Source organism: Dermatophagoides pteronyssinus, unplaced genomic scaffold, assembly GCF_027571235.1.
Source record: "Dermatophagoides pteronyssinus isolate colony J.1.1.1.1 unplaced genomic scaffold, Derpt_VIB-CSIC_2022.12 sq0002, whole genome shotgun sequence".
Classification (NCBI taxonomy): Eukaryota; Metazoa; Arthropoda; class Arachnida; order Sarcoptiformes; family Pyroglyphidae; genus Dermatophagoides; species Dermatophagoides pteronyssinus.
Genome location: NW_027461526.1, coordinates 3,921,134 through 3,944,278, shown reverse-complemented (window position 1 = coordinate 3,944,278; position 23,145 = coordinate 3,921,134). Strand labels below are relative to the sequence as shown.

Below are 23,145 nucleotides of genomic sequence, written 5' to 3'. Positions count from 1 at the left end.
TGTATGCAAATTTCTTTCCACCGAAAATGAATTTAATCAATAAATTTATAAAAATTATGCACATAATGAGATTTGATGAAAAATTTGGCAAAACAAAAGAAGAGAAAATTCACAAATTCAGCAAAAAAAAAAAATTTAAAATTAACTTTTGAAAATTCTGAAAATCAAATTTATTGATTTTCAGAAAAATTTTTCTGGCAAATTTGATATTCATCATTCAGGTGAAAAGTGAAAGAAAATGATTCATGGTTAACACATAACAAATCAACAGTCAAAATATAAAATATTTATTTCCAATTTTCAATTTTTGACTTTCGATCCGATTACAGTTTGATGAAAATGATTCTCCTTTAAGCAACAACTGTATTATTTTCATCAACTTTACATATTGAAATTTTTCATTATCATGATATATTGAACCAAAACCAAGAACAAAATAGACAAAATGATAAATGAAATATGTGCGTGCAAATTTTTTCATTTCATTTCGTTAATGAATGAATGAATTTTTTGAAATTGAATTCTACGAATATAAAGAAAAGAAAAAAGAGAAAAACTTTTCTTTTTTTTCACTTCAGTAGGCTCATCAATTATTATGATTATTATTAAAAGTTTTTTCTATCTTTAACATTCTTTTCAAACGAAAAACAATGGATTTTATTCTTTTTTTTGGCTAAAAGCAGATGGAAAAAAATTATGAAATTTGATCTTGATATTTTGAGCAAGCTTTTGTTTATGATAATGATTTTTGTTTGTGTGTGTGTTTCACATTACTTTTTCCTGTTTTTTTTTATTATTTGTTCGTTTGAAATAAAATGAAAAAGTTTTGCATTTATAAAACAAAAATCTCATTTTTCAATCAGTCTTTTTTTTCATATTGACTTTCAACAACTACATGAAAACAGAAAAATTCATGTTCTTTCAGAATGTAAATAAAAATTTTCAAAAATTCTACTTTTTTCTTTGTATTTTTATTATCTTTGAATGTTGTTGGAAAACAAGAAAAATACCAGCATTTTTTTCCTGTTTGAATTTTGGTTTGTGGTTTTCGCTTTCTGCCCTATTCATTGAAAATTTCGAAAATAATTTGTCATGATTGAAAGATTGGCGACAGAATCAAGAGAAAAACTATAATAATAGGATGATACACATAAATCAAACTGGAAAAAATGTCATTGAAATGAAATAAAAAAAGCATACAAAAAAAATTTTAATGAAAAAAAACAACAAAAAATTTCATTAATTAAAATTAATGAAATCCAATATCAACAACAACAACAGTGACGATGACAATGACAGCGATCATGATATTTTCAATTCTTTCTGACAGATCATGTAGTGTATGGAAAACAAACAAGCGAACCGATTGTAATTAGAATTTTTTTCCTGCTTGTTTTTCTGTTTAAAATTTTCATTTGTAATGATATTTTCAACGACAGTAGTTGGTTTATGGATTTTTGTTTTTTGGTAATTTCAAATTCTGTTGGTTGTTGATTATGATTATATGGTGATGATGATAAGCTTTTTAATTATTAAAATAGAGAAAAAAAGTTTCCAAATAAAAGTGTCAACCCTTTCTGGTGCAGGTAAATTTATTTTGATGCAAAAAAAATGAACAACAAAAAGTTTTTATTAAAAAAAATCCCGAATACCCGAATCTGATTATCAATTGACCTGATCAATTGATTTTTTGGAAATCAATGAAAATGAATGTGAAAAAAAATGTTAAAGTTTAAATACCTGAATGATAAATGTGACAAATCCAACCAATCAACCAACCAACCAACTAACTAAACAAACAAACAGAAAAAACTTTTCAATTATTATTGATTAATTATTATCATTATACGAAAAGTTCAAAATCATTTCAATGAAATGATCCATGAAATCAATTCAACAACAGCAACAACAACAACAGCGAAAATCTTCATCAGTCGAATAATAATGAAGAGTAAATGATTGAGAGAATAATTTTTTTCCAAAGAAAACATTATCATTATGAAGAAACCTAAATAAAAGTTTTTTGTTGTTGTTGTTGTTGAAAATATTTATTCACCATTATGGACTGCCATAACCAAATAGATAGCGAAAAAAATAGATTCAATATAACTTATGTTTGTTTCAGAATATATTTGTTAATTTTGTTGAGATGTTATTAATGAAATTAATTCATCCGAACAAAAAAAAGAAAGAAAATCATAACAAAACACATTGACCATATTAGTTATTTTTTTTTATGGTTTTTATTTCATGGTTCTTTTTATTTCATCACAGATGTGATAATAAAAATTGTGTGAATGTTAAGTTTTGGTTCGGTTTTTTTTAATACTTCGAAATAAAATGAAATGAAATGAACATAAAATGAAAATGAAAATTAAAACATTAATGTATTGTTTCTGTGTATAGACATAATGAAATGCTTATTGTTGTTTTTGTCGTTTCATCGTAACTGAATAATATGATGAAATTTGAAAAGAAAAAGAAAATCATTGGCAGTTGGCTTCACTGCCTTAATTCATCATCATCAACAACATTCAAACACTGATGAAAACATTAACAAAAACAACAACAACAAAATTAACATGGTCGTAGAATCGTTATTTTTTTTTTAAAAAAAAAACCTTTTTATTTATTTCCTTTTTTTCACAGGAAAAGGACAGAATGGTTGAAAACATTTTATCATTAATGGTCTAATTTTGTCCCATTGGGAAAATTTACTCTTTTTGTTTTTTTTATTCCAGAAAAAAATAACAAAAAGAGAAATGGTGAATAAAATATTTTTCTGTTTCATTTGATTACAAAGATGTTGTTTTTAGAAAATCTGTGAAAACGTTAGTATGAATGCAATTGTACGTGTGCATTGCCGAAAAAAAAAAACGATAAAATTTGACAGCCATTAAAAATATTGTTTTATTCTACCAATCTGCCATTTCGCATTTTGATTTTTTCACAAATTAGATTGGTTCATCGTTTTGAAGAATAGAAACAAAAAAGCAAAAATACAGAAACGTTTAATTAGTTTTGCGTAAATGAAACGGTTTTGGTTTTCATTTTTTTTTCTCTCCATTATTTTGTAATTGACATTTGTTTGCCAAAATACAATTATTTTCTTTGAAAAGAAAAATTGATACAAAAACAATGCATTCTTCAAGCTGAAAATTGTATTGGTGAATTGGTGGCAAGAAAGATAGACTTTACAAAGTAGCCCAGTGAATATAAAAAAAATGGCCAAATTATTGTTGAACAAAATCGCAACAAACACATCGTTTCAGAGAAATGAATTTAAACAAAACAAATGTTTTCCACCAAAAAAAAAGTAGAATCATAATGATAACAATAATTTAACGTTTTGGTTGAATAAATAATGAAAAATGATATATACTCATAACAAATGTTGGTGTGTGTGTTCTATTAATAGCATCATCCAGTAGATTATCATCAAAATCCATTTTTTAATACATTTATAAAAAGAAGCAAGAGACCACTTAACACAATCAACGACGACTATATATGTTAATGATTTAGCTATTGTGATTCCTCGAATCAAACAGAAAACAAAACAACAGAAAAAACAATTTTGGGAGAAAAAAGAATGATTTTGTTTCCGGATGAAACTGATAAATGTCCGTTTTCATTTTGGTGGTTGATTTAAAAAAACAACAATCATTTTCAATAAATAAAAGTTATCTGAAAATATTCGTTTTCCAGATAATTTTATTAATGCGATTTCTTTTTAGGAAAAAAATAATGAATTCAAAATGTATGAAATTTTTTTTTTGGAACGCTTCAATATGCACATGATTTGAACAAAATTATCATAAAATTCATTATTAGACATTGATTTTTTCTTTTTTTTTTTTTTTGATGTTCAAATTCAGAAATGTTGATGACAGGCAATAATGATGATGATGATAATTGTAGCCGATGGAATGATTCTGATGTTTCTGATATTTATCAATATTGAATACAAAACGGTTTTGTCAGAAATCAAATTAATAAAATGAATTATAGTTTTCTTCACGCACATTCATTTCAGATGTCAGAAACTGTACAAAAGCTGTTCAATTTTATTTAATGAAAAAAAAAAAATAATTTTGGTTCAAAATTTCAAATTTTCACAGTGTTTTAGATCAATGAATTCGGGAATTAAGCATCAAGGATTTGAAAAATCAACAACAACAACAACAACAAAAATCAGATTAATATTTGAATTGTTTACCTAAAAGATTTTATTCTTTTACATTGGTTTTTTTTGGAGAATCAATCAAAGTAATTTTAGCTCTAATTCTTCTCTATAATGTAATGAAAGAAAAATACAAATTACATATAGAAAATTCAATCATTAATGGACTATAGTTTTAGCAAACAATAATTATTATTATGATGAAATATGAATATAAAAAAAGTGAATACCAAAAGATAGATAAAAAAATCAAATGCAAGAGGCAACAACAACAACAACAACAACAACGACGACAAAAATCGATCGATAAATAATCAAATAATGAGTTTTCAACAACAACAACAACATCATTATTATTTGTTTTGGTTCATCATCCTATAGGATTTAATCAGAATTTTTTTTCAACTATAGAGATAGGTAGATCCCAGTACACACTTATTGGTTTTTCTGCACTGAATCTTATAGAATTATTTTATCCAGATAATTTCATTTTTTTTTTTTGCAATTCTTTTGTAATAACACATAGGTAACACACAGATAGATTGTTACTAAAAATATCTTTCTGGTTGCTGAAAAAAAAATGAAACAAACAATTCTCAATGTTTGCCATCAATGATGTTGATATATCAGTCAAGTCAAGTCATTTTTTGACTATTATTGAAAATAATAATATTTCACACATGGAAGGATGTTTTTTTTGTTTGTATCAATCATATATTCTATACATGCATCATATTTTCATCATCATCATAATCATCATAATCAACAGCAGCAGTAGCAGCCACAGCAAAAGGTTGTAATATTCTGACAAAATATATATAATGATAATAATGATGATGATGCTTATGAGAAACACATACATGATGGATAAAGATATACTTTTTTTTTCTTCATTCATTCATTCATTCATTTATTTTATATTATATAAATAAATCAGTCAACTAAATAAGTTATTTAGTCTCTCTATATGTGTGTGTGTGTGTATAATAATTTTAGTTCACAAAAAAAAATTTGCCTGTCCTTTGGTTACATCATCATTATCAAAAAGGTATTCAGTGTTTTTTTCAATGATGATGTTGGCGGCAGCGGTGGTAAATGCCCGGGACTAAGTAAACTTTTTTTTTGGGCCAATTTTTCAATCTCTCAATTCTCAGTTGAAAAAAAATGAATCACATGACTATAGGGACAGAATTTTTTTTCTTTCTATTTTTTTGAATCAAAACAACAACAACAACAACAACCAAAAGGGAAAAAAATTGAAAAAGGAATCTGTATGTTCATCATCATAGAATTTCATAGAATTTTTTCTTATTCTGCTTCTTCTTCAATCAATTTTATCATTTTTTTTTCTCCCATTGAAATGCTAGTAGCAAATTTTGTTTTACAAACACAAACATCATCAAAATGTATACAGAACTTTTCATTTTCTTTTCTCTCTTTTTTCTGTATTTTATATTGAATATAACTCTTCATAAAATTGTCACTGTAATATAATATGTTGGTGTGTGTGTTTGTATTCTGTTTGGAATGTTCACACGCATGATATGGTTGGAAAAAATTTTATGGGATGGAACAGAATAATATGATCCAAAGAATCCAGAAGCAAGAAAATATTTTTCCTAACTATCTTTTCACTGATATTTTGTTTTATATACAAGTGGTACATGATTTTTTTTTCGTCTTCAATATTATTATTTTGGGCGCCATGCGTTCATCAGGCATCACTCCAACTCAAACACAACACTTATGCACATATAAACATTTTTGCAGAATAACAGCAATGTAAGGATTCTCTCTCTCATTTTGATTTGGGAGCAATCTCTCTCTCTCTATCAATAAATAAAAATGAATGAAAGAAGCCAGAAAAAATATTGCACCCGATACAACTGATCAAGTACCGAAAAAAAAATCATTTCGGTTTGTGTGCAGAGTTACCCAAAAAAAGAAAAAAAAACATTCATTTCAAATTTGATAATTCAGTAGTGAAGTAGTAGTTTTTTTCATTCGGTAAATCATTATCATTTTTATTTCTTTTTGAAAATTTTCTTATATTTATCTGTATGGTGTGTGTGGGAGAGAAAAAAACCCCGAATGAGTGCAAAAAAATTAATTTGAAAAGCAACAACAACAACAATACCGATAAATCGGTAAGAAAGAAATTTAGGATTTTTTTTTCGTTTGATTCTATCATTTCATTTCAACTTTAATTTAGTGTTTGATCCGAAAAGATAGTTAAAAAACCAATAGGTTTTTGAGAAATTTTGTTAACAGAACAGAAATGATGAGGATGATAAGTGTTAATTATTTATTAGGCTAGAAAAAAAAACAACAGAATTGAACAAAAAAATAATTAATCATTCATAGGTTAACCACTTGATGAATATCTTTTGTGTCAGATTCAACAAACAAACATAATCATCAGAAGAAAAAAAACATTGAAATCAAATTCACATTTGTTGTTGCCATGGACAATTAATGATTATGTTTTTTTTTCTTTGTTTTCATTTTTTTTAAACAATGAATTGAACCAAAATGATCTTCTTTCAAGAATGGAAAAATTTAAAAAAAAATTCTATAATAAATTTTCAACAGAATCCTTAAAATGTTTCATCGAAGCAAATGCTAAACATTATCATCATATCATTATTGATTTAAATTTACATAAAAAACGATAACGAAAACCACTTCTTCAATATCGAGCTTGAAATTTTTTTCTTTCTTTCTATATTTTCTTGATTCATCTTTTAAGGTAAGTTATTTATTTCTTGCAATATTTTGTTATTAGATTTTAGAAAAAATATTTCCGGCATTTTTCAATGAATATTTGATGTTTTTTGTGTGTGTGTGTGTGTTTCATTGGTTTCTTCAGTAAAAGATTTTCTGAAAAAAAAATTGTCCAAACAAACAAAAAATTAAACATCTGTGTAACAATAGCAAAATCGATTTCGGTTGTCATGTTATTTTCATTTGTCGTTGTTGTTGTTGTCATTATTTTCCCATTTTTTTTCGTAAAAAAAATCAAATCAAAGAATTTTTTTTTTCAATTTCAAATTTTGATCAACATTTCATATTTACATTATACGATTCATAATTTTGTATGTTTTCCAAAACAAAAAAAAAAATCTGGAAAATAAACTTTCCAAGTGCCAATACATGTCATGATTCTTTCCTATGTTTTTTATAATCATTCATTGACATCATCATCATTTGATTTGGCATTTTTACTATTTCAAAATTTCCGATTAAATTGTTCAAACACGTCATTGTTGTTTCAAAAATAAGTGTCAAACATTTGAAAATATTGAAAACTAATTCCCTTTAAAAATCAAAAGAAAGAAATCAACGATGTTATGACAAAAAATATTGATTTTTTTTTTTAAAAAACTTCTGTTCCATTATATCAACTGTGACATAATACAAACGTTTGTTTACATAGATATTTCAAACAAACAAAAAAAGAAATATTGAAACAATTTTCCTTATGATCTTGATATTTTCAACGAAATTTTGTTATTGTTATTGTTATTTCAATGGATTTTTTTTTCGTTAATCCTTGGAATTTATCTGTCTAAAAAAAAGATCATTAAAGATAAGATGTTTGGTTGGTTGGTTGGTCGGTTGATATGTCAAACATTGAAAATGATCTTGAGGGAAAACAAGAAAAAAGAAAATTTATCGGCCATTTCTTTTCATTTGATATAGACAACCGGTAATGATAAAGACAACAAAAATTGGTCAAAATTTACAAATTATTTTCTAAATTGAAAATGACACATTTTGATTGTATCTATTTCTTTCTGGTTTTTTTTTGGCTTTTGATGATAAAATCTTTTATAAATTATTATCCAGGGAGAGAGAGAGAGAGAGAGAGAGAGAGAATATTGTAGCGGTGTACTACGTGATTGTCAATAATTTTCATCTCTTGTCAAACACATTGATTGGCTTAAACAAAAAAATATTGATCTTTGATAATCATAAGTTTTCGTTATTGTTGTTGTTCAAGTTTGACAATGACATTGATAATGATTATCTGAATGAATGATCATTAAAAAATATTTTGATGATAGGGATTATCAACAAATGACTATACAAGGGCAATGATGGTAGTAATAAATATACTTGTCATTTTCATATTCTCTATTGTATATCGATTCTATCTAATGATTATCACATGTGTGTCTGTGTATCCTTTTTGTTTTTTTCCATTACATTCTTCTCTCTCTCTCTCTCTCCACCCAAACACTTGACTTCAATATCAAATCAATGATGATGATGATGATGATGACGATGATGATTACTTTTTTTTGAAACACCATGTAAATTAGCCATAAATTTATCAATTTATCCAATAAAATTACTGTACTTTTTCTCTGTCTTTCCCCTTTTGAGTACTCTATATCCCCCTCTAATATGCTGAGCGATTATTTCGATTGATGATGATGATAATAACCAAACAAACCAAAAAAAAATTGCCATATTCAAATGCACTTTATGGTTTATGTTTTTTTTCTTCTTTCTGGTTAAATGATCATTAAAATAAATGAAGAAAAAAACGCTTTATAATATCATCTAATTTCGTGATTATATTAACTTGGAAAGAACCGAAGAAACAAGTCAATTTTTCATCAAAAAAAAAAATCAATAGAATTGATAGGTTAACTTTGAAACAAACACACACGAAAGAAATGAAAAACAACAAACGAAAACGAAAACAGCAAGCAAAAAAAAAAAAGTAAAATCTTAATTCACAAGAATTTATTTATAATGCTCATTTCATCTTTCTAGATAGTTTATTTTTATTTGTTTTGTTTTGTTTCGTTTTTCTTTTCAAAATACAATATTTTCTTAATTTTCTTCTTTGTTAATGGCATTATCATCATCATCATCATCATGGAGACAGATGGCTAGATGATTATATAACAGAAACAACAACAACAACAACGAACTTCGCTAAAAAAATATAGAATATTTCAAGCGAATTTCTTTCTTTCATTTCTAATTTATCGATTGTATAGTCAAAGACAAATGAAATAATGAAAAAAATGAAAATTTGAAAAATGTCAACAACGCCAATCATTAACCATTATTATGATCATACAGAATTTTTGTTTTTTTTTCAAATGAAAAAAAATAGACAGAATTTTTTTTGCTTGTTTGATAATTTAAGCCTTTTTTTCAATGGAAATCCAGAAAAATTCTTGGATTTCATCATCATCATCAAAACTATGAATATTTTGCAGAATTAAAAATGATGAGTAAAAAAAAAAAATAACAGACACAGTAACAAACAAGCGTGGATGTCTGTTTTTCATTTATATTCCAACAAAAAAAATCATTTATTTACCAACGATGATTAATATTTTGTGACTTTCTTAGAATTTGACAATAATCATTAATCTCAAGAACAAAATATATTCTTTTCGCTTGAACATCTGGAAAATTATTTGTCACCATAACGATACAACAACAAAGTTTTCCCAGAATATCCAGAATCAACAAAAAAAAACCCAGAATAATTGCACAATTCATATAAATGATGATTGATTCGATGACTAAATGAGCATGATGATGATGGACATTCGAAATAAATTATGCAAGCAAAAAAAACAAAGATCAATTATAATATCATTATGAATGAAAGAATTCAAAAATGATAAATGATATAATGATTATGATGAACAAAATCAACAACAACAACAAAAACAAAAGCAAACTTATTATAATTATCATTATCGTTAACTGAATGATTGTTATTTGTGTTTTTGATGAAAATTATAATAAAAAATTCCATGTCCAAAACAAACAAACAAAGAATGTTAACGTCATATTTGAATTCATTTCCATGTAATTATAAAATATTATGTGGCTCATTGCATATCACTATTATAAAAATTACTGCAGAATTTTTTTTCTTCTAATTATTTTCAAACAAAAACAATACTTTTCCATTTATAAATGTTGACCGAATAAACAAAAAAATGTGAATGAAAATAATGTTTTTTGTTCAATCAGTGATGCAAAACAAAAAACAAAATTCAAGTCATAGCATGAGGAATCGAGGAATCATTGTTTTGGAGAACATTACGATATCCAAATGAGAATATGTTGTTGTCGTTTTTTTTTCGTTTCTCATTTCGGAATTTTGATTACAAAGAACAAACATTTTTTTTTGTCGTAGTGAAAAAGATATGGAGAGATGGAAAAATTTGAAACAAAGTTTGTGAACAAACATTATTATAAACCCAACAATCATCATAATAATAATCATAATTTACATCTTTGTTACATTTTTATTTTTGGTTTTCCCATTCTTTTTTTACGATGTGTTGAAAAAAACTCAACTTTTTTTTTGTTGCCAGCTAATAATAATGATAATAAAATGTAAACAATAATGACAACAATCCGCTATTTATTCATGCATTTCACGGATATTTTTTGTTATTATTCTTTTTGACGATGATGATGACGATAATAATAATAATGTTTAGGAAAGAAAATGTCAACACTGGGGTATGATGATAATGATGATGAGCATCATCATTAAACATATTTTATTGAATTTTTCATCATTATTTTTAAGATTATTTTCAAGGAATTTTTTTAAAGAATTCAACTATTTCAATTCATTTTAGATAGAAATCATGATGAAAAATTTTGAATTATTTATGGGAATTGAAAATGAGATGAAAAAAGAAAGAATATCTGGAATGATCTTTCGAAAAGAATATTGATGTTTTATTTGAAAACTTGATGAATGATGAAATTGAGAAAAAATGATCTTTTTCTTCTTTTTTTGCCATTCAAATTCAATTTACTTGATGATAAAACCATACAAGTGTAAAATATTCGAATTCATTTCGTTCCATCATTATTATCATCGAACAACAAAACATTCGAATCTATTTACACCCCCTTGGTCACACATATAATAATAGAGAAACTTTGGCGAAGAATTTTTCTCCTTTGAAAAAAAAATTGATTCAATTTTTCATTTTTTTTTCGGTTGAAATTCACAACAACAAAAACAACAAAACTCATAAATTTTTTTATCACTTTTTTCCATTGTTATTCGTAACCGTTGTTGGTTGTTGACATTAACCGACAGACCCGAAAAAAAACAAAACAAAATTCCATCAAAAGTCAGTGACGCCCAACAAATAAAAATAAATCGATGTTTGATAAATAAATAAGAGGGCGGTGTAAAAGTGTTTCGAATAATAATAAACGATCAATATTATTATCGGCCCATTTACTGAATGTTTGTTTTTGTTTTGTTTTGTTTTTTTTTCGAGCTATTTCAAAATTGAATAATAATCATCGATTGATTAGTCGAAGTTTAAATAGTTTTTTGCTTCGGAATTCATTACACACACACATATATCATCTACTCAATTTGTAATAATCAAGGATGTGTCAAATATCATCAAATCGGAAAAAGACCGTAGAAAAAGAATTCCCGTCCATTTTTTTCATATTCAAAAACTGAATTGCTTCAAGCGATGTTATGATAATTTTTCAACCAACCAACCGACCAACCAAGAAAAAAAAACGATTTTTCATTTCAATTTTAATAAAAAATTTAATTTCAATGTTTCTCATTTCGCGGGCATAATACTTTTTCCCTTCAAATGTAATTCTTTCGGCAATAGAAAATTCTCATCATAATTTTATTTCATTTTTTTTGATGAAAATGAAAAATATTTCCGCATTCAATTTGTATTAATTGATTTGCTTGGGTTTTTTTCTTGAAAATAATACTTTAAAAAGGAAATTTTTCATTTATTTTATCCTTCCGGACATTCATAATGTAATTTGTTTGATAATTTTAGTTTTAAAAATTGAAAATTTTCATTTTTGTTTTGTTTTTCTTCTATTCATTCATATAGATAATAATAATTTCAATAACAAACAAACAAACAAGAAAAAAATTTGATGATTCAACATCAAATGAATGTTAAATTCCGGAAATGTCATATCGATTATCATCATTATTATTATCAACATTATCGACATCAACATCGTCAAAATTATCAAATAGATTATGGCCAAAATCATCCATATCGAAAGCAAATTCATTTTTTAAAAATGCAATATCAACAATGGCTACAGCTGTTATTATTATTGTTTCAACATCAACATCATCATCATCATCATCAATATCATTCACATCATCGATATCCGCATCATCATTATCATCAGATGTTTCGGATGTTTCGGATAATTCCAATAATGATTCATTATCATCATCATCATCATTGATGATGGCCTTAATGAATAGTTTTAATAATGGTGAAAATAATTGGCCATCAACATCAACATCAAGATCCATCCGTCATTTACAACCATATCTTCCTTCATCAGTGCATTATGGTTCCCTGTTGTCAGAAAAAACAACAGCTCAACAACAAAAACAACAACAACAACACCATCCAACCATATCTCAACATTATTATCCATATCAACAACAACAGGGCCCACAACCACCGCCATCATCATCATCATCACCAAAATTATCACAACCAAATCAACCACCACAATATTCCCAATACCCTTTTGCTTATAATCCGAACCAGATAATGTGGCCTCCTGAAGATAATTGGAATTCATGGAATCGTGTGTTCAAATTAATATTATTATCATTTGTATCAACTATTGGTTCAATGGGTGCAATATTTATTGTATCAGCTATAACAGTAATTGATACATTTCAGGTTCGAGGAAATTGTTTTCTTGTTTCACTTGCTTTTGGACATTTATTAGTGACTGTATTAATTTTACCTGCATCAGCTATTGCTATAATGGCTGATATAACCGAAGATCAAACATTATGTCATTTTCAATGGCTTATTACATTGGCCTGTTTTATTGTATCCATCCTATCATTTTTATTCATGTCGATTGATAATTATTTTGGAATGAAATCATTGATTACTTATCATCTTTGTTGTACAAAATGTCGTATCTGTTTTCTAATCATTTTTATCTGGTTGGCCGCATTCATTATACCCTTTCTACAACATTCCAATCATTTTGGTCCAGAATTCTGTAAAGATAAACGTCATTGGAAAATAATGCCAGATTATCATCCATATGCATTAGGTATTTTTCTATGCAAAAACAAACAATCGGCTAAAAAAAATTCATACCTTTTTTTTAAAAACAATTTTCAGGTTTTTTAATTATCTGTACAATAATAACATTGGCCTATTTTACCTATTCATTATTTATGTATAAAAATTATAAAATTCAACTAGAATCAACACCCGAAGCGGCCAATTTTATTCTAACCGATGGTTGTTTATTACAATCAAATGTTATTGTTTATGTTTGTTCATTAGCAATGTGGTTACCATTGGTATGATTTGGATTTTAATTTACTAAATGCAAAAAAAAACTTTATTAATTTTTTGTTGTTGTTTCTTATTCAAAGATCGTTACAATGGTTGTTGATACAATAAATCCAGTACCACAGGATTATCTAAATACTGTTTGGTATATAGCCATTTCGAATTCATGTTCATTTTCCTATATGTATGCAGCAACAAATCGTGATTTTCGTGATGCATTCAATAAATTATTTTATTATTGTTGTTGTAAATCACATGTAACATTTTCAAGAAAAGGTGCTACCATTAGACGTACAGTGGTTAATGAATCAATGGGTTTACGTGTACATATTATACCTGGTTTAAATATTTATGCTCAACGTAAAGATACGATGAGCGGTAATACGGCAACAACATCATATCGTTCCGGTGGTTATGGATCATCAGGTGGCGGTGGTGGTGGTAATTTTGGTGGCGGTTCAAGTGGTGGTGGTTTTTTCGGTAGCCATCATGGTGGCGGTGGTGGTGGTGGTGGTGGATCACATTCAGCTGGACATTATCCTGGTACCGGTTATTATCGTTCACATAAATCTTGCGAGCTTTGAAATAGATTTTCGGATATTATAATATGTAATGTGAAATATCTACATTTCCTTCTTCTTTATAAATATTATTATTATTATTACAAACAAAAAACAAAAAATCATATCGAACTTACAAAACAAAACATGATGACATATACATTTCCAGAAAAATAAAATAAAAGATCTTAAATCTGACAAAAACAAAATTTTATTTGAATTTTTTTTATTTATTTATTTATTTTCCATTAATGTTATTATTATTATTATTATTATTGATACATTGAATTATAAATTGAATATATTATTATCATCATAAATGTTATTTGTTTTGTTTTTGTTTATAAAATTTTCTTTTTTGTTCAATTTATTTTCAAAATTGATTTTTTTTTGCTTGAGAAAAAAAAGCTATTTTGACTTTGCGATCATATCTGAGTCAAGTTAGGTTTATATATGAAGAATATTTAAGAATATTCTTGACTTATTTTTGTACAAAAAAAAAGAAAAAGAAAATCATTCTTTCGAAGATCATGAATTAATGAAGAATCCGAGAAAACCGAGAAATAATTCGTATTTTATTTCATTTTTTATCACTCATCCGAAAAATATTATTCAAAAATTATTATATCTTCTTAGCACTCTCTCTCTCTCTCTCTCCTTCCTTTTCACATCATTTCATCATCATAATTGGAAAAGTAAGTATATAAACATCATATAACAAACTTACAGAAAACATGGACATTTCATAATCAATTCTACATTCTATATATTTAATTTATGTGTGTGTGTGTATATATTTTTCGGTAAATGTATTTGACAAGAAAGATGCCAGAAGCTAATTGAATGCCCACCAAAGAAAAAAGTGAATTACATGTGTATAATGCAGCAATGATGATCAAATAACATTAAGATGATGAAGAAGAATAAAAAAAAGTGTAAATGAAAAAAAAAGAAAAGAATCTGAAATTCTTTTATTAATAGTATAAAGATGAGAAATAAATGGATGAATCTGTCTGTTTGTATTTATTGTATACAAATATTTCCACAGAAAAAAAAATGTAGACATTTTATTAATTCTTAACGAATTCTTCTAAGATTCAATGTAAATCGGATTTAAATGGATTTTTCTACATGAACAACAACAAATGATGATTGGCAAAGCCTGAAAATAAATCAAATTCTTTTTATTTGAAAATTTAATCTTTCCATAAAAATCAAAGATGACAACAACAACAAACAGAAATTTTCATTTTAAAAACTTTTAAATTCTGATTTTTTTTTGTTGATTTATAATGATTTTTTATTGATTATGGACGTCATACCAAAATTGAAATATTTCAATCAAAACAAAAAACAACAACAAAAAAATCCTATTTTTTCATCTAAAAATAGAAATAATGATGGAACACACTATGTCTAACTAAATGATTGTGAAATTGAAATTGTAAAATTCATTTGAATTGGTGGTGAGAGATGAAAAAATGCTGAAAACATTGAATAAAAATTCTAAAATCTTATCTAAGTTTTTTTTCCGTCATAAAATTTTTATCATCTTTTTATTTTTGCACACACTGATTATTTATTATATGGATTATGATTAATGGATTAATCCATACATTGATCCGGTATTTTGTTTTTTTTGTTGAAACAAATTTATTATCCTAAATATAAATTCCAGATAGATGTATTGGAAAAAAAACAGATGATTATCAATTAGCAAAACCAGATTGCATCATTTTTTTCACTTTGATTATGATTCTAAAATTATTATGGGGATTTAAAAATTCATTGATTTAAACAATTTAAGCTCTCTCTCACTCTCTTGGTCTCTCTCAAATAAATGTTTTGTATTTTGATTAATCGTTCATTTTACTTTTTTTTTTAAAAAAAATGGCTATGCAAACATTTACAACCAAAGTACGACGATTATCAAGACAATTATCGAATATTCCACAATTATTACAGAATGTTCAATTACGTAATCATCCAACATCATCAACAACATTTGCTGGTATTGAAAATTTATGGCAATCAATGGCTGCATCATCGATTCGAAATAATCTTTCAATTCGATTCAATGATAATAATAATAATGATAATCTTCATGATGATGATGAATTGAATAAAAATCCACAACAAGCAGTGAATGAACGTACAATGCAATTTATGTCAATTGTTTATGCATTATTATTAATAATTATTGGTGCAATGTTTACAATTTTTAATATATCTAAACCAAATAATCAATTACGTGATATATTCGTTATAATTATTTCAATAATCGGTGGATTTGTTATTATATTTTTTCATTATGATATAATTAAATTTCGCCATTGGGCATTACGTTGTATAGATGACGAACGAAAATTACAACGTAAACAAAAACGAAGACAATCTAAACAAATATCGAATAATAATAATAATAATGATAATAATGATAATGATGATGAAAATAATAATAATATGAATGATATTGCAATCATTTCGAATACAGTTTATGAAAATGATGATGATGATGATAATGATGACCAGATTCCTGAATATGATAGACTATCATTAACAACGGCAATAATTTTTGATTATTATGATAAAGTCAATTTGAATAATAATAATAATAATAATAATGAACAATTGAATAATAATAATAATAATGATGTAAATGAAAATATTGTTCCAGAAAATTCTGATAAAATAAGAATTGAAAATATAGAAAACAATAATGATTCGAATATTGAATTAAATAATGATAAAATGATTGCATATCGATATTTTCATGGTAGACATGCAAATGATTTTTATCTAAAAATTGGAATGATCGGTATGGTTTCATTTAAAATATACAATATTGTTATATATTTTTTTTCTATATCTATCTATTTTATATTATTAGTATTTTGTTTTGGAAGTATTACACATATCGGTATCGATTTGGCAAAACAAACATATTTTTTCGTACATAATGATAACGAATGTCAATGTATTTCATTATTATTTATGGAATCTGTACGTTTATTATTTTCATTCTATCAGCTATATTTTATATTTAAATATTCAAATGTAAGAAAAAATTTGATATTATTCTAAGAATGTTTTGTTTTGTTTTTTCTATCTAATCCTTATTATTATTTTTTTCATTCTTCTTTTATTCTTTTGATTTATCGAATTAAATATATCAAAGATTATTATAAATCGATATAAAAATCTGGCAAGATTTGCATTGATGCATCTAATCGGTACAAGTATTTCATTCTGGCTTGATACAATTATCGATGATGCTATTGATGATTATGTTGATAAAAAATTAAATGATTATTATCAACAAAATCAATCAATAGTAATAATTGATGATAATTCAATAATTAATGGTGAATTTCATGGTTTAAAAAATCATATTATATTTGAAGAAAATTGTTCAAAAAAAGCTATAATAAGTAATGAATCATTACATGCATTACCATATCTTTATCCATTCACTATTGAATATAATATTATATTGGCTTCAATTTGGTATATGATTTGGTCAAATATAGGTATGATTATTAAATCGAAATTGAATAAAATTCTGAATAAAATTATTTATTTATCTAATAGGCAAAGTAAAAGATCGTTCATTATTTTCCGAATCATATGAAAAAGATTTATTACATAAATATCGTATTTTTAATGATGATGAAGAAACTGAACAAGATGATAATGATGATTATAATCGACCCAGTCTATTACTTACCGTTGATTGTCATGCTAGTAACAAAGGACTTTTTCTTGGTTTAGCTATTCTGCTAATCATATTGATTACTGTGATCATTTTCTTTTCAACCATACACAAAGATGTATCTACACATTTTGCCGTTGTCATCTATACATTACAGATTTTATTATTAACATTATCCTGTTTTGTAATAATACCGATTGCATATTATCGGATGAGAAATCAATTAGATGTTGTAAATTTTGAACATCGAAACAATTCATTTATGATGATGGATGATATACTCATATTGATACCAATACCATTCTATTTTATTCATTATACTTGTTCAGCTATAGCCAGTATAATGATTAATAATTCTATGGAATGTAATAATTTAACATTGATTGGTATTGATTTTCTGACAATCATACAGGTTATGATACAATCACCATTCATTGTTGATAATTTACGACGTTGTTCAAATAATCCTAAAGTACGTTTTCGTAAACCTGGCCGTGAATTAGTTACATTAATATTGATATTGAATGTAACACTTTGGATATTGAATACATTGGAATTGAAAACCGTAGAAGAATATCATGCTACACATGAATATTTTGGTGAATTTTTTACAATGATATTATCACATACAACATTACCGATGATGTTATTTTATCGATTTCATTCTTCTGTTTGTTTAAGTCATATATGGAAATATGCTTATGAAAAAGATGAATAATTTTAGATTAATAAAATCATAGTGATTAATACTATTGTTATCGGATTTATTTATCATATTAATTTCATCTTTTAGGATTTTCAAGAAAATTCTTTTCAATTTATTATTTATTCAGAATAATTATATAGATAATCTTTACCAATGAATCCATTTACTGGGGCAAATAATCCCGAATTTATTGGCCATCCTCGAAATGGAACTGTTGGTAAGGGAACTGTAGGTAATGGAGCTGCTGGTAAAGATTCCATAGGTAATTCAGCTGCCTGTAAAGATTCAAATGACAATGGAGCTGTTGGTAATTGAGCTGCAGGTAATGAAGCTACAGATGATAGAGCTGCCGGTAAAGATTCCAAATTCAATGGAGCTGCTGGTAATGGGGCGGCAGGTAATGGAGCTGCTGGTAATGGGGCGGCAGGTAATGGAGCTGCCGGTAAAGGTTTTGAAGGCAATGGAGCATCAGGTAATGGAGCTGCAGGTAAAGGTTTCGAAGGCAATGGAGCCTCAGGTAATGGAGCTCCAGATAATAGAGCTGCCGGTAATGAAGCTACAGATGATAGAGCTGCCGGTAAAGATTCCAAAGGCGATGGAGCTGCTGGTGATGGAGCTGCCGGTAAAGGTTTCGAAGGCAATGGAGCCTCAGGTAATGGAGCTCCAGATAATAGAGCTGCCGGTAATGAAGCTACAGATGATAGAGCTGCCGGTAAAGATTCCAAAGGCGATGGAGCTGTTGGTGATGGAGCTGCCGGTAAAGGTTTCGAAGGCAATGGAGCCTCAGGTAATGGAGCTGCAGATAATAGAGCTGCCGGTAATGAAGCTACAGATGATAGAGCTGCCGGTAAAGATTCCAAAGGCGATGGAGCTGCTGGTGATGGGGCGGCAGGTAATGGAGCTGCCGGTAATGGAGCCTCAGGTAATGGAGCTGCAGGTAATGAAGCTGCAACAGGAGCTTGATATTGGGAAAGAAACTCAAAAAATAGTTTCAGGACCTCTGAAGCGACCGGAAATGGTGTTAATTGTGGACAAAGCGGTGTGGTGAAAGCAAAACCAATCAATGCTTTTTGTTAAAAGAAATTCATATTAAATTGAATTCAATTAAATCTATTCGAATCGATTCAAACCTTACCCGAAACACTGATGAGATGAAAAAGTTGTAATTTCATTTTGATTGTTAATGATAACGTTAAAGCGCATACACATCGACTATTAGATTAAAATAAACAAAATATGTCTTGTTTTTATCAAATTTATAGTTTTTTCGATCAAAAATAAATGAATTTTGTATCAATTAAACATCGATTTTTCTAATGATAGTAATGGTAATGCAAATAACTTGGATGGATTCATGACATTTTGTGTAATTAAACAAATTAAAGCCTAAAATTTACAATTCTCTACATACGAAAATCACTGCAACAATTAGAAAAAAAACATTTTTGATAAGCAACAAAAACAAATAGAATTGCAATAAAATAATCAAATTCAATGTAATTTTGACGGAAAACATGGAAAAATGTGACCGAATGAATAATTTCAATTAATTTTAATTTTTAAAATAACTTTAATTTGATTTTAATATTTTTTTTGGCATGATTACATTTAAAAAAAATATATTAATTTTTGTTAAAATGTCAACAAATTTTCTTCGATGACCATTATTGTGTATCGGTATATTGCAAAATCATGCTAAACACATGCATATTAATAATTAAAAAAGAAGAAAAGAAATTTTTAACAAAATATAATAATTCATCATCATCTTTGATAAAAAAAACAGTTAGGTGGGAGATTGCTTGTAAGGGAGAGAAAGAACGGATGCTGTTTAATTTGAAAGAAAAGGGAATGATAAAAGTGAAATCCAATAATCTTGTATTCAGTTGTTGATCGAATGTGGATACAGGTGGGAGTATATATTTGTATAGAAAGAAAAATCGAACGAATAAAATTTCAGCTTTTCGTGGTCAATTTTCTTTTGGTTTTTTAGTTTTAACTTTCTTGATCATTTTTTTTGGTTATAATTTGGATTAAGCGCTTAAGGAGAATTTGAATTTATTTGATCTTTAATTTTCCCGAAGATTTTGGCGAATGAAGTTTGGATGAATTAGATACGGAAGCAGTGGTTGGGCTCGATTGAAGGATTTGATTTGAATTAGCTGTTGATTGTTGTTGATCTACTTCCGGTAGATCATCTAGATCAGCATCAGGTATCTTTTGTGGACGCTGTTGAATGGCATTCTTCTTTCGTCGTGCTATTTCGGCTGCACGTTCACGTAAACGTTGCATATGGTATGTAATAAAATTTAACATCATCCATGCTTGAAGAAAACCAATAGGAGCCAAACAAAGCAAACTATAATAAGTTTAAAGCAAAAAAATGTTTGAAAAGAATTACATCTATTAAATTCAATATAAAGTTTACCGAATCAATGGCGTGTTGAAATTTCCAGCATCAACATCGATCGATGATGATGATGTGGCAGCAAAACCATACCAGAAAGTTAATACAGAAAGACTGATGGATAAGAAACGTACCAATACGAATACTACATTCCAGATATTAAAACTAGAAATTGAAATTAAAAAAAGAAAAAAGTCAATCAATTGGTTATAATCAACAAAAAGTTAATACATACACATAACCATGAAGTTTAGTTTTGTTGGAGAAATATAAAAGCCGTGATAGATGGAAAAATGATTCGGAAAGATAATGAAACAATGAAAGGCATAATGCAACTTTTGTGAAACTAAAAATAATAATAAAGATGAAAAAATATTATTAATATTTGAAAAAAGGCAATATCTAAAAATTAATATACTTCAGATAATAGGCTCCGATGAAAAAGAACAAATACAAAAATGCATAAGTGGCACGATGAACCAATTCATCACGTTTAACTTTTTGAAAATAAAGCTCAGGAAATGCATGTAACCAGTAGGCAATTTGTACGATAAAATAATATTTGTTAATATAGGGCATTTCGATATGTTTTTCCGGATAATCCGACCAAATTCGTTGCAATGGTAAAAGAAATTTTTCACGACGTAATATTTCACCGGCCCATATAATTGATAGTAGATAAAATACAAGTAATTGTCCACTTTCATTAAATTTTGAATGTTTTGTTTTGGAAAGATGTAATTTTCGATTGATTTTCTATAAATAAATAAATTATTATCATATTGTTGAATAAGTTTTTTTTAAAAATTAAACGTTACATACATCGATAATATATTCTTGAACAACGGCATGTATGACGATACTGATTAAAAAATAGAAAAATATAACACAAATATCTTTTGGTCCACTTGAATATAATGCCATTGGATTGCCTAATATTTCGGTTGTATTATGTTGTAATGCAACAAAATAGGCAGCATATTGTGATGTAGCTTGAAATAATAATGATACAACAATAATCATAGCAATACAGGAAATAATATCAGCATGATTTTGTATGAAAAATTCATGTGATAATATTGGTGGTGATTTAGTCGAACCGGTACGACGTTTAATTGCCATTTTTGATTCAAACGGGTATATTTTTGTTTTTTTGGTATTAATTGGAACGTTTATTTTGCACTTGTTTGTTTCGTTGTTTTATCGATGGATTTTTCTCCAATTATAATCAATAAAATCTGGAATTGCAGATAGAATCGTCCGAAATGAAACGTGGAAAAATATTTAAAAAAAAAGAAAAATGAAAATCAATTTTATTAGAAATTCAGTAAAAAAAATACTGATGAAACATACCTTTATTTGATTTGATATGCGGCATAAATTCTTAGATTCTTTTCATTCAAAATATCGATATTAATATTAAGAATTTTTTCAAAAACAAAAAAAAATTATTCCAACAAACAAATATCAAATGAAAATATAAATGAGTTGTTCATTAGAAAAAAAAATTTCTTACAAATTTAAAATGAGCAAAGAAAAACCAATAATTAGTTAATTAATTACTAAAAAAAAGCGGGCAAGAAATGAAAGATTTTTTAAAAATTTAAATAAAAATTATATAAAATCTAAGAATTGTTGACGTGTATCGCCGTCGTGTGTTGGATGATTATTTTTCTTTTCATTCACAATAAACAGCCAGTGAAATAAAAAAAAAAAAGACTGACACATAGCTTATTTTTTCTTGTGTCCACATAATATATGATTTTTTTTCTATGATCGGAGTTTGATGATGATGATGATGATGATGATGAGCAGACGCCACGAAGCATAAAATAGCATGAATATCATATCAAAAGGAGAGTCTCTATATATTTACCATTGATGTTGAATGGAGATTGTGAGCGCAAAAATAGAGTGAAAATGATTGATGTGCCATCTTTATTTGATAAAATGTACAAAAATGTTTTTTTTATTTCATTTTTCTCATTATCCAAAAATCGTTTTGATTTTCTTAGATCGATTGATGAATACATTCTATCGATAAGAATTTTTTTCAATTGCAATCATTCATATATTTAGAAAGTAGTTTATTTTCTGAAATTGAAACCGGCTCACTTGCAAATGTTATTTCCGTTACTGTCTGGATGGATGAACGAGTCTTATTTTGAAAAAAAAACTTTTTTTTAGAGAAAAACATTCGATCAAAGACCAATGTCCGATTGTTTATTTG

At 26.8% G+C, this 23,145-nt stretch overlaps 4 protein-coding genes across 10 annotated transcripts; 2 read left to right on the top strand and 2 right to left on the bottom strand.

Moving 5' to 3' along the window:
- Positions 1–5,865: 5,865 nt before the first annotated feature.
- Positions 5,866–14,168, top strand: LOC113799346 (uncharacterized). 4 transcript variants are annotated; one of them, XM_075824777.1, is made up of 5 exons: positions 5,866–6,190; positions 6,732–6,932; positions 12,070–13,282; positions 13,354–13,538; positions 13,614–14,168. In XM_075824777.1, the coding sequence occupies exons 3-5, from the start codon at positions 12,151–12,153 to the stop codon at positions 14,112–14,114; spliced, it is 1,818 nt and encodes a 605-aa protein (XP_075680892.1). In that variant the 5' UTR covers positions 5,866–6,190; positions 6,732–6,932; positions 12,070–12,150; the 3' UTR covers positions 14,115–14,168. The 4 variants fall into 4 exon arrangements, with proteins under 4 accessions (XP_075680892.1, XP_075680891.1, XP_075680893.1 ...); XM_075824776.1 differs by having other exon boundaries at positions 5,866–6,330; XM_075824778.1 differs by having other exon boundaries at positions 5,947–5,965.
- A 429-nt stretch (positions 14,169–14,597) lies between these two features.
- On the top strand, positions 14,598–18,563 carry LOC113789870 (proton channel OtopLc-like). Of its 3 annotated transcripts, none has more exons than XM_075824769.1 (5): positions 14,598–14,785; positions 16,009–16,908; positions 16,981–17,147; positions 17,269–17,620; positions 17,682–18,563. In XM_075824769.1, exons 1-5 carry the CDS (start codon positions 14,629–14,631, stop codon positions 18,518–18,520), a joined length of 2,415 nt encoding a protein of 804 aa, XP_075680884.1. In that variant the 5' UTR covers positions 14,598–14,628; the 3' UTR covers positions 18,521–18,563. The 3 variants fall into 3 exon arrangements, with proteins under 3 accessions (XP_075680884.1, XP_075680886.1, XP_027195300.2); XM_075824771.1 differs by lacking the exon at positions 14,598–14,785 and adding an exon at positions 15,668–15,715; XM_027339499.2 differs by lacking the exon at positions 14,598–14,785 and having other exon boundaries at positions 15,897–16,908.
- On the bottom strand, positions 18,546–19,787 carry LOC113789972 (uncharacterized). 2 transcript variants are annotated; one of them, XM_075824782.1, is made up of 3 exons: positions 19,644–19,787; positions 18,936–19,574; positions 18,546–18,905 (listed from the first exon to the last, which is right to left on the bottom strand). In XM_075824782.1, the coding sequence occupies exons 1-3, from the start codon at positions 19,678–19,680 to the stop codon at positions 18,628–18,630; spliced, it is 954 nt and encodes a 317-aa protein (XP_075680897.1). In that variant the 5' UTR covers positions 19,681–19,787; the 3' UTR covers positions 18,546–18,627. The 2 variants fall into 2 exon arrangements, with proteins under 2 accessions (XP_075680897.1, XP_027195413.2); XM_027339612.2 differs by having other exon boundaries at positions 18,546–19,574.
- A 254-nt stretch (positions 19,788–20,041) lies between these two features.
- LOC113799097 (translocating chain-associated membrane protein 1-like 1) lies at positions 20,042–22,680 on the bottom strand. The gene is made up of 6 exons (XM_075824780.1): positions 22,269–22,680; positions 21,738–22,153; positions 21,334–21,671; positions 21,151–21,261; positions 20,937–21,080; positions 20,042–20,867 (listed from the first exon to the last, which is right to left on the bottom strand). Exons 2-6 carry the CDS (start codon positions 22,035–22,037, stop codon positions 20,567–20,569), a joined length of 1,194 nt encoding a protein of 397 aa, XP_075680895.1. The 5' UTR covers positions 22,038–22,153; positions 22,269–22,680; the 3' UTR covers positions 20,042–20,566.
- Between the last annotated feature and the right edge of the window lie 465 nt (positions 22,681–23,145).

Coding starts and splice junctions, on each gene's coding strand:
- LOC113799097 (XM_075824780.1), bottom strand. CDS start 22,037: ATGGCAATTAAACGTCGTACCGGTTCGACTAAATCACCACCAATATTA. Junction 21,262..21,333: donor ATCGGAGCCTATTATCTGAA/GTATATTAATTT, acceptor TATTATTTTTAG/TTTCACAAAAGTTGCATTAT. Junction 21,081..21,150: donor ACTAAACTTCATGGTTATGT/GTATGTATTAAC, acceptor TTCAATTTCTAG/TTTTAATATCTGGAATGTAG.
- LOC113799346 (XM_075824777.1), top strand. CDS start 12,151: ATGTCATATCGATTATCATCATTATTATTATCAACATTATCGACATCA. Junction 13,283..13,353: donor TTATCATCCATATGCATTAG/GTATTTTTCTAT, acceptor AACAATTTTCAG/GTTTTTTAATTATCTGTACA. Junction 13,539..13,613: donor TAGCAATGTGGTTACCATTG/GTATGATTTGGA, acceptor TCTTATTCAAAG/ATCGTTACAATGGTTGTTGA.
- LOC113789972 (XM_027339612.2), bottom strand. CDS start 19,680: ATGAAATTACAACTTTTTCATCTCATCAGTGTTTCGG. Junction 19,575..19,643: donor TCATCTCATCAGTGTTTCGG/GTAAGGTTTGAA, acceptor TTTAACAAAAAG/CATTGATTGGTTTTGCTTTC.
- LOC113789870 (XM_075824769.1), top strand. CDS start 14,629: ATGAAGAATCCGAGAAAACCGAGAAATAATTCGTATTTTATTTCATTT. Junction 16,909..16,980: donor TCTAAAAATTGGAATGATCG/GTATGGTTTCAT, acceptor TTATATTATTAG/TATTTTGTTTTGGAAGTATT. Junction 17,621..17,681: donor TATGATTTGGTCAAATATAG/GTATGATTATTA, acceptor TTTATCTAATAG/GCAAAGTAAAAGATCGTTCA.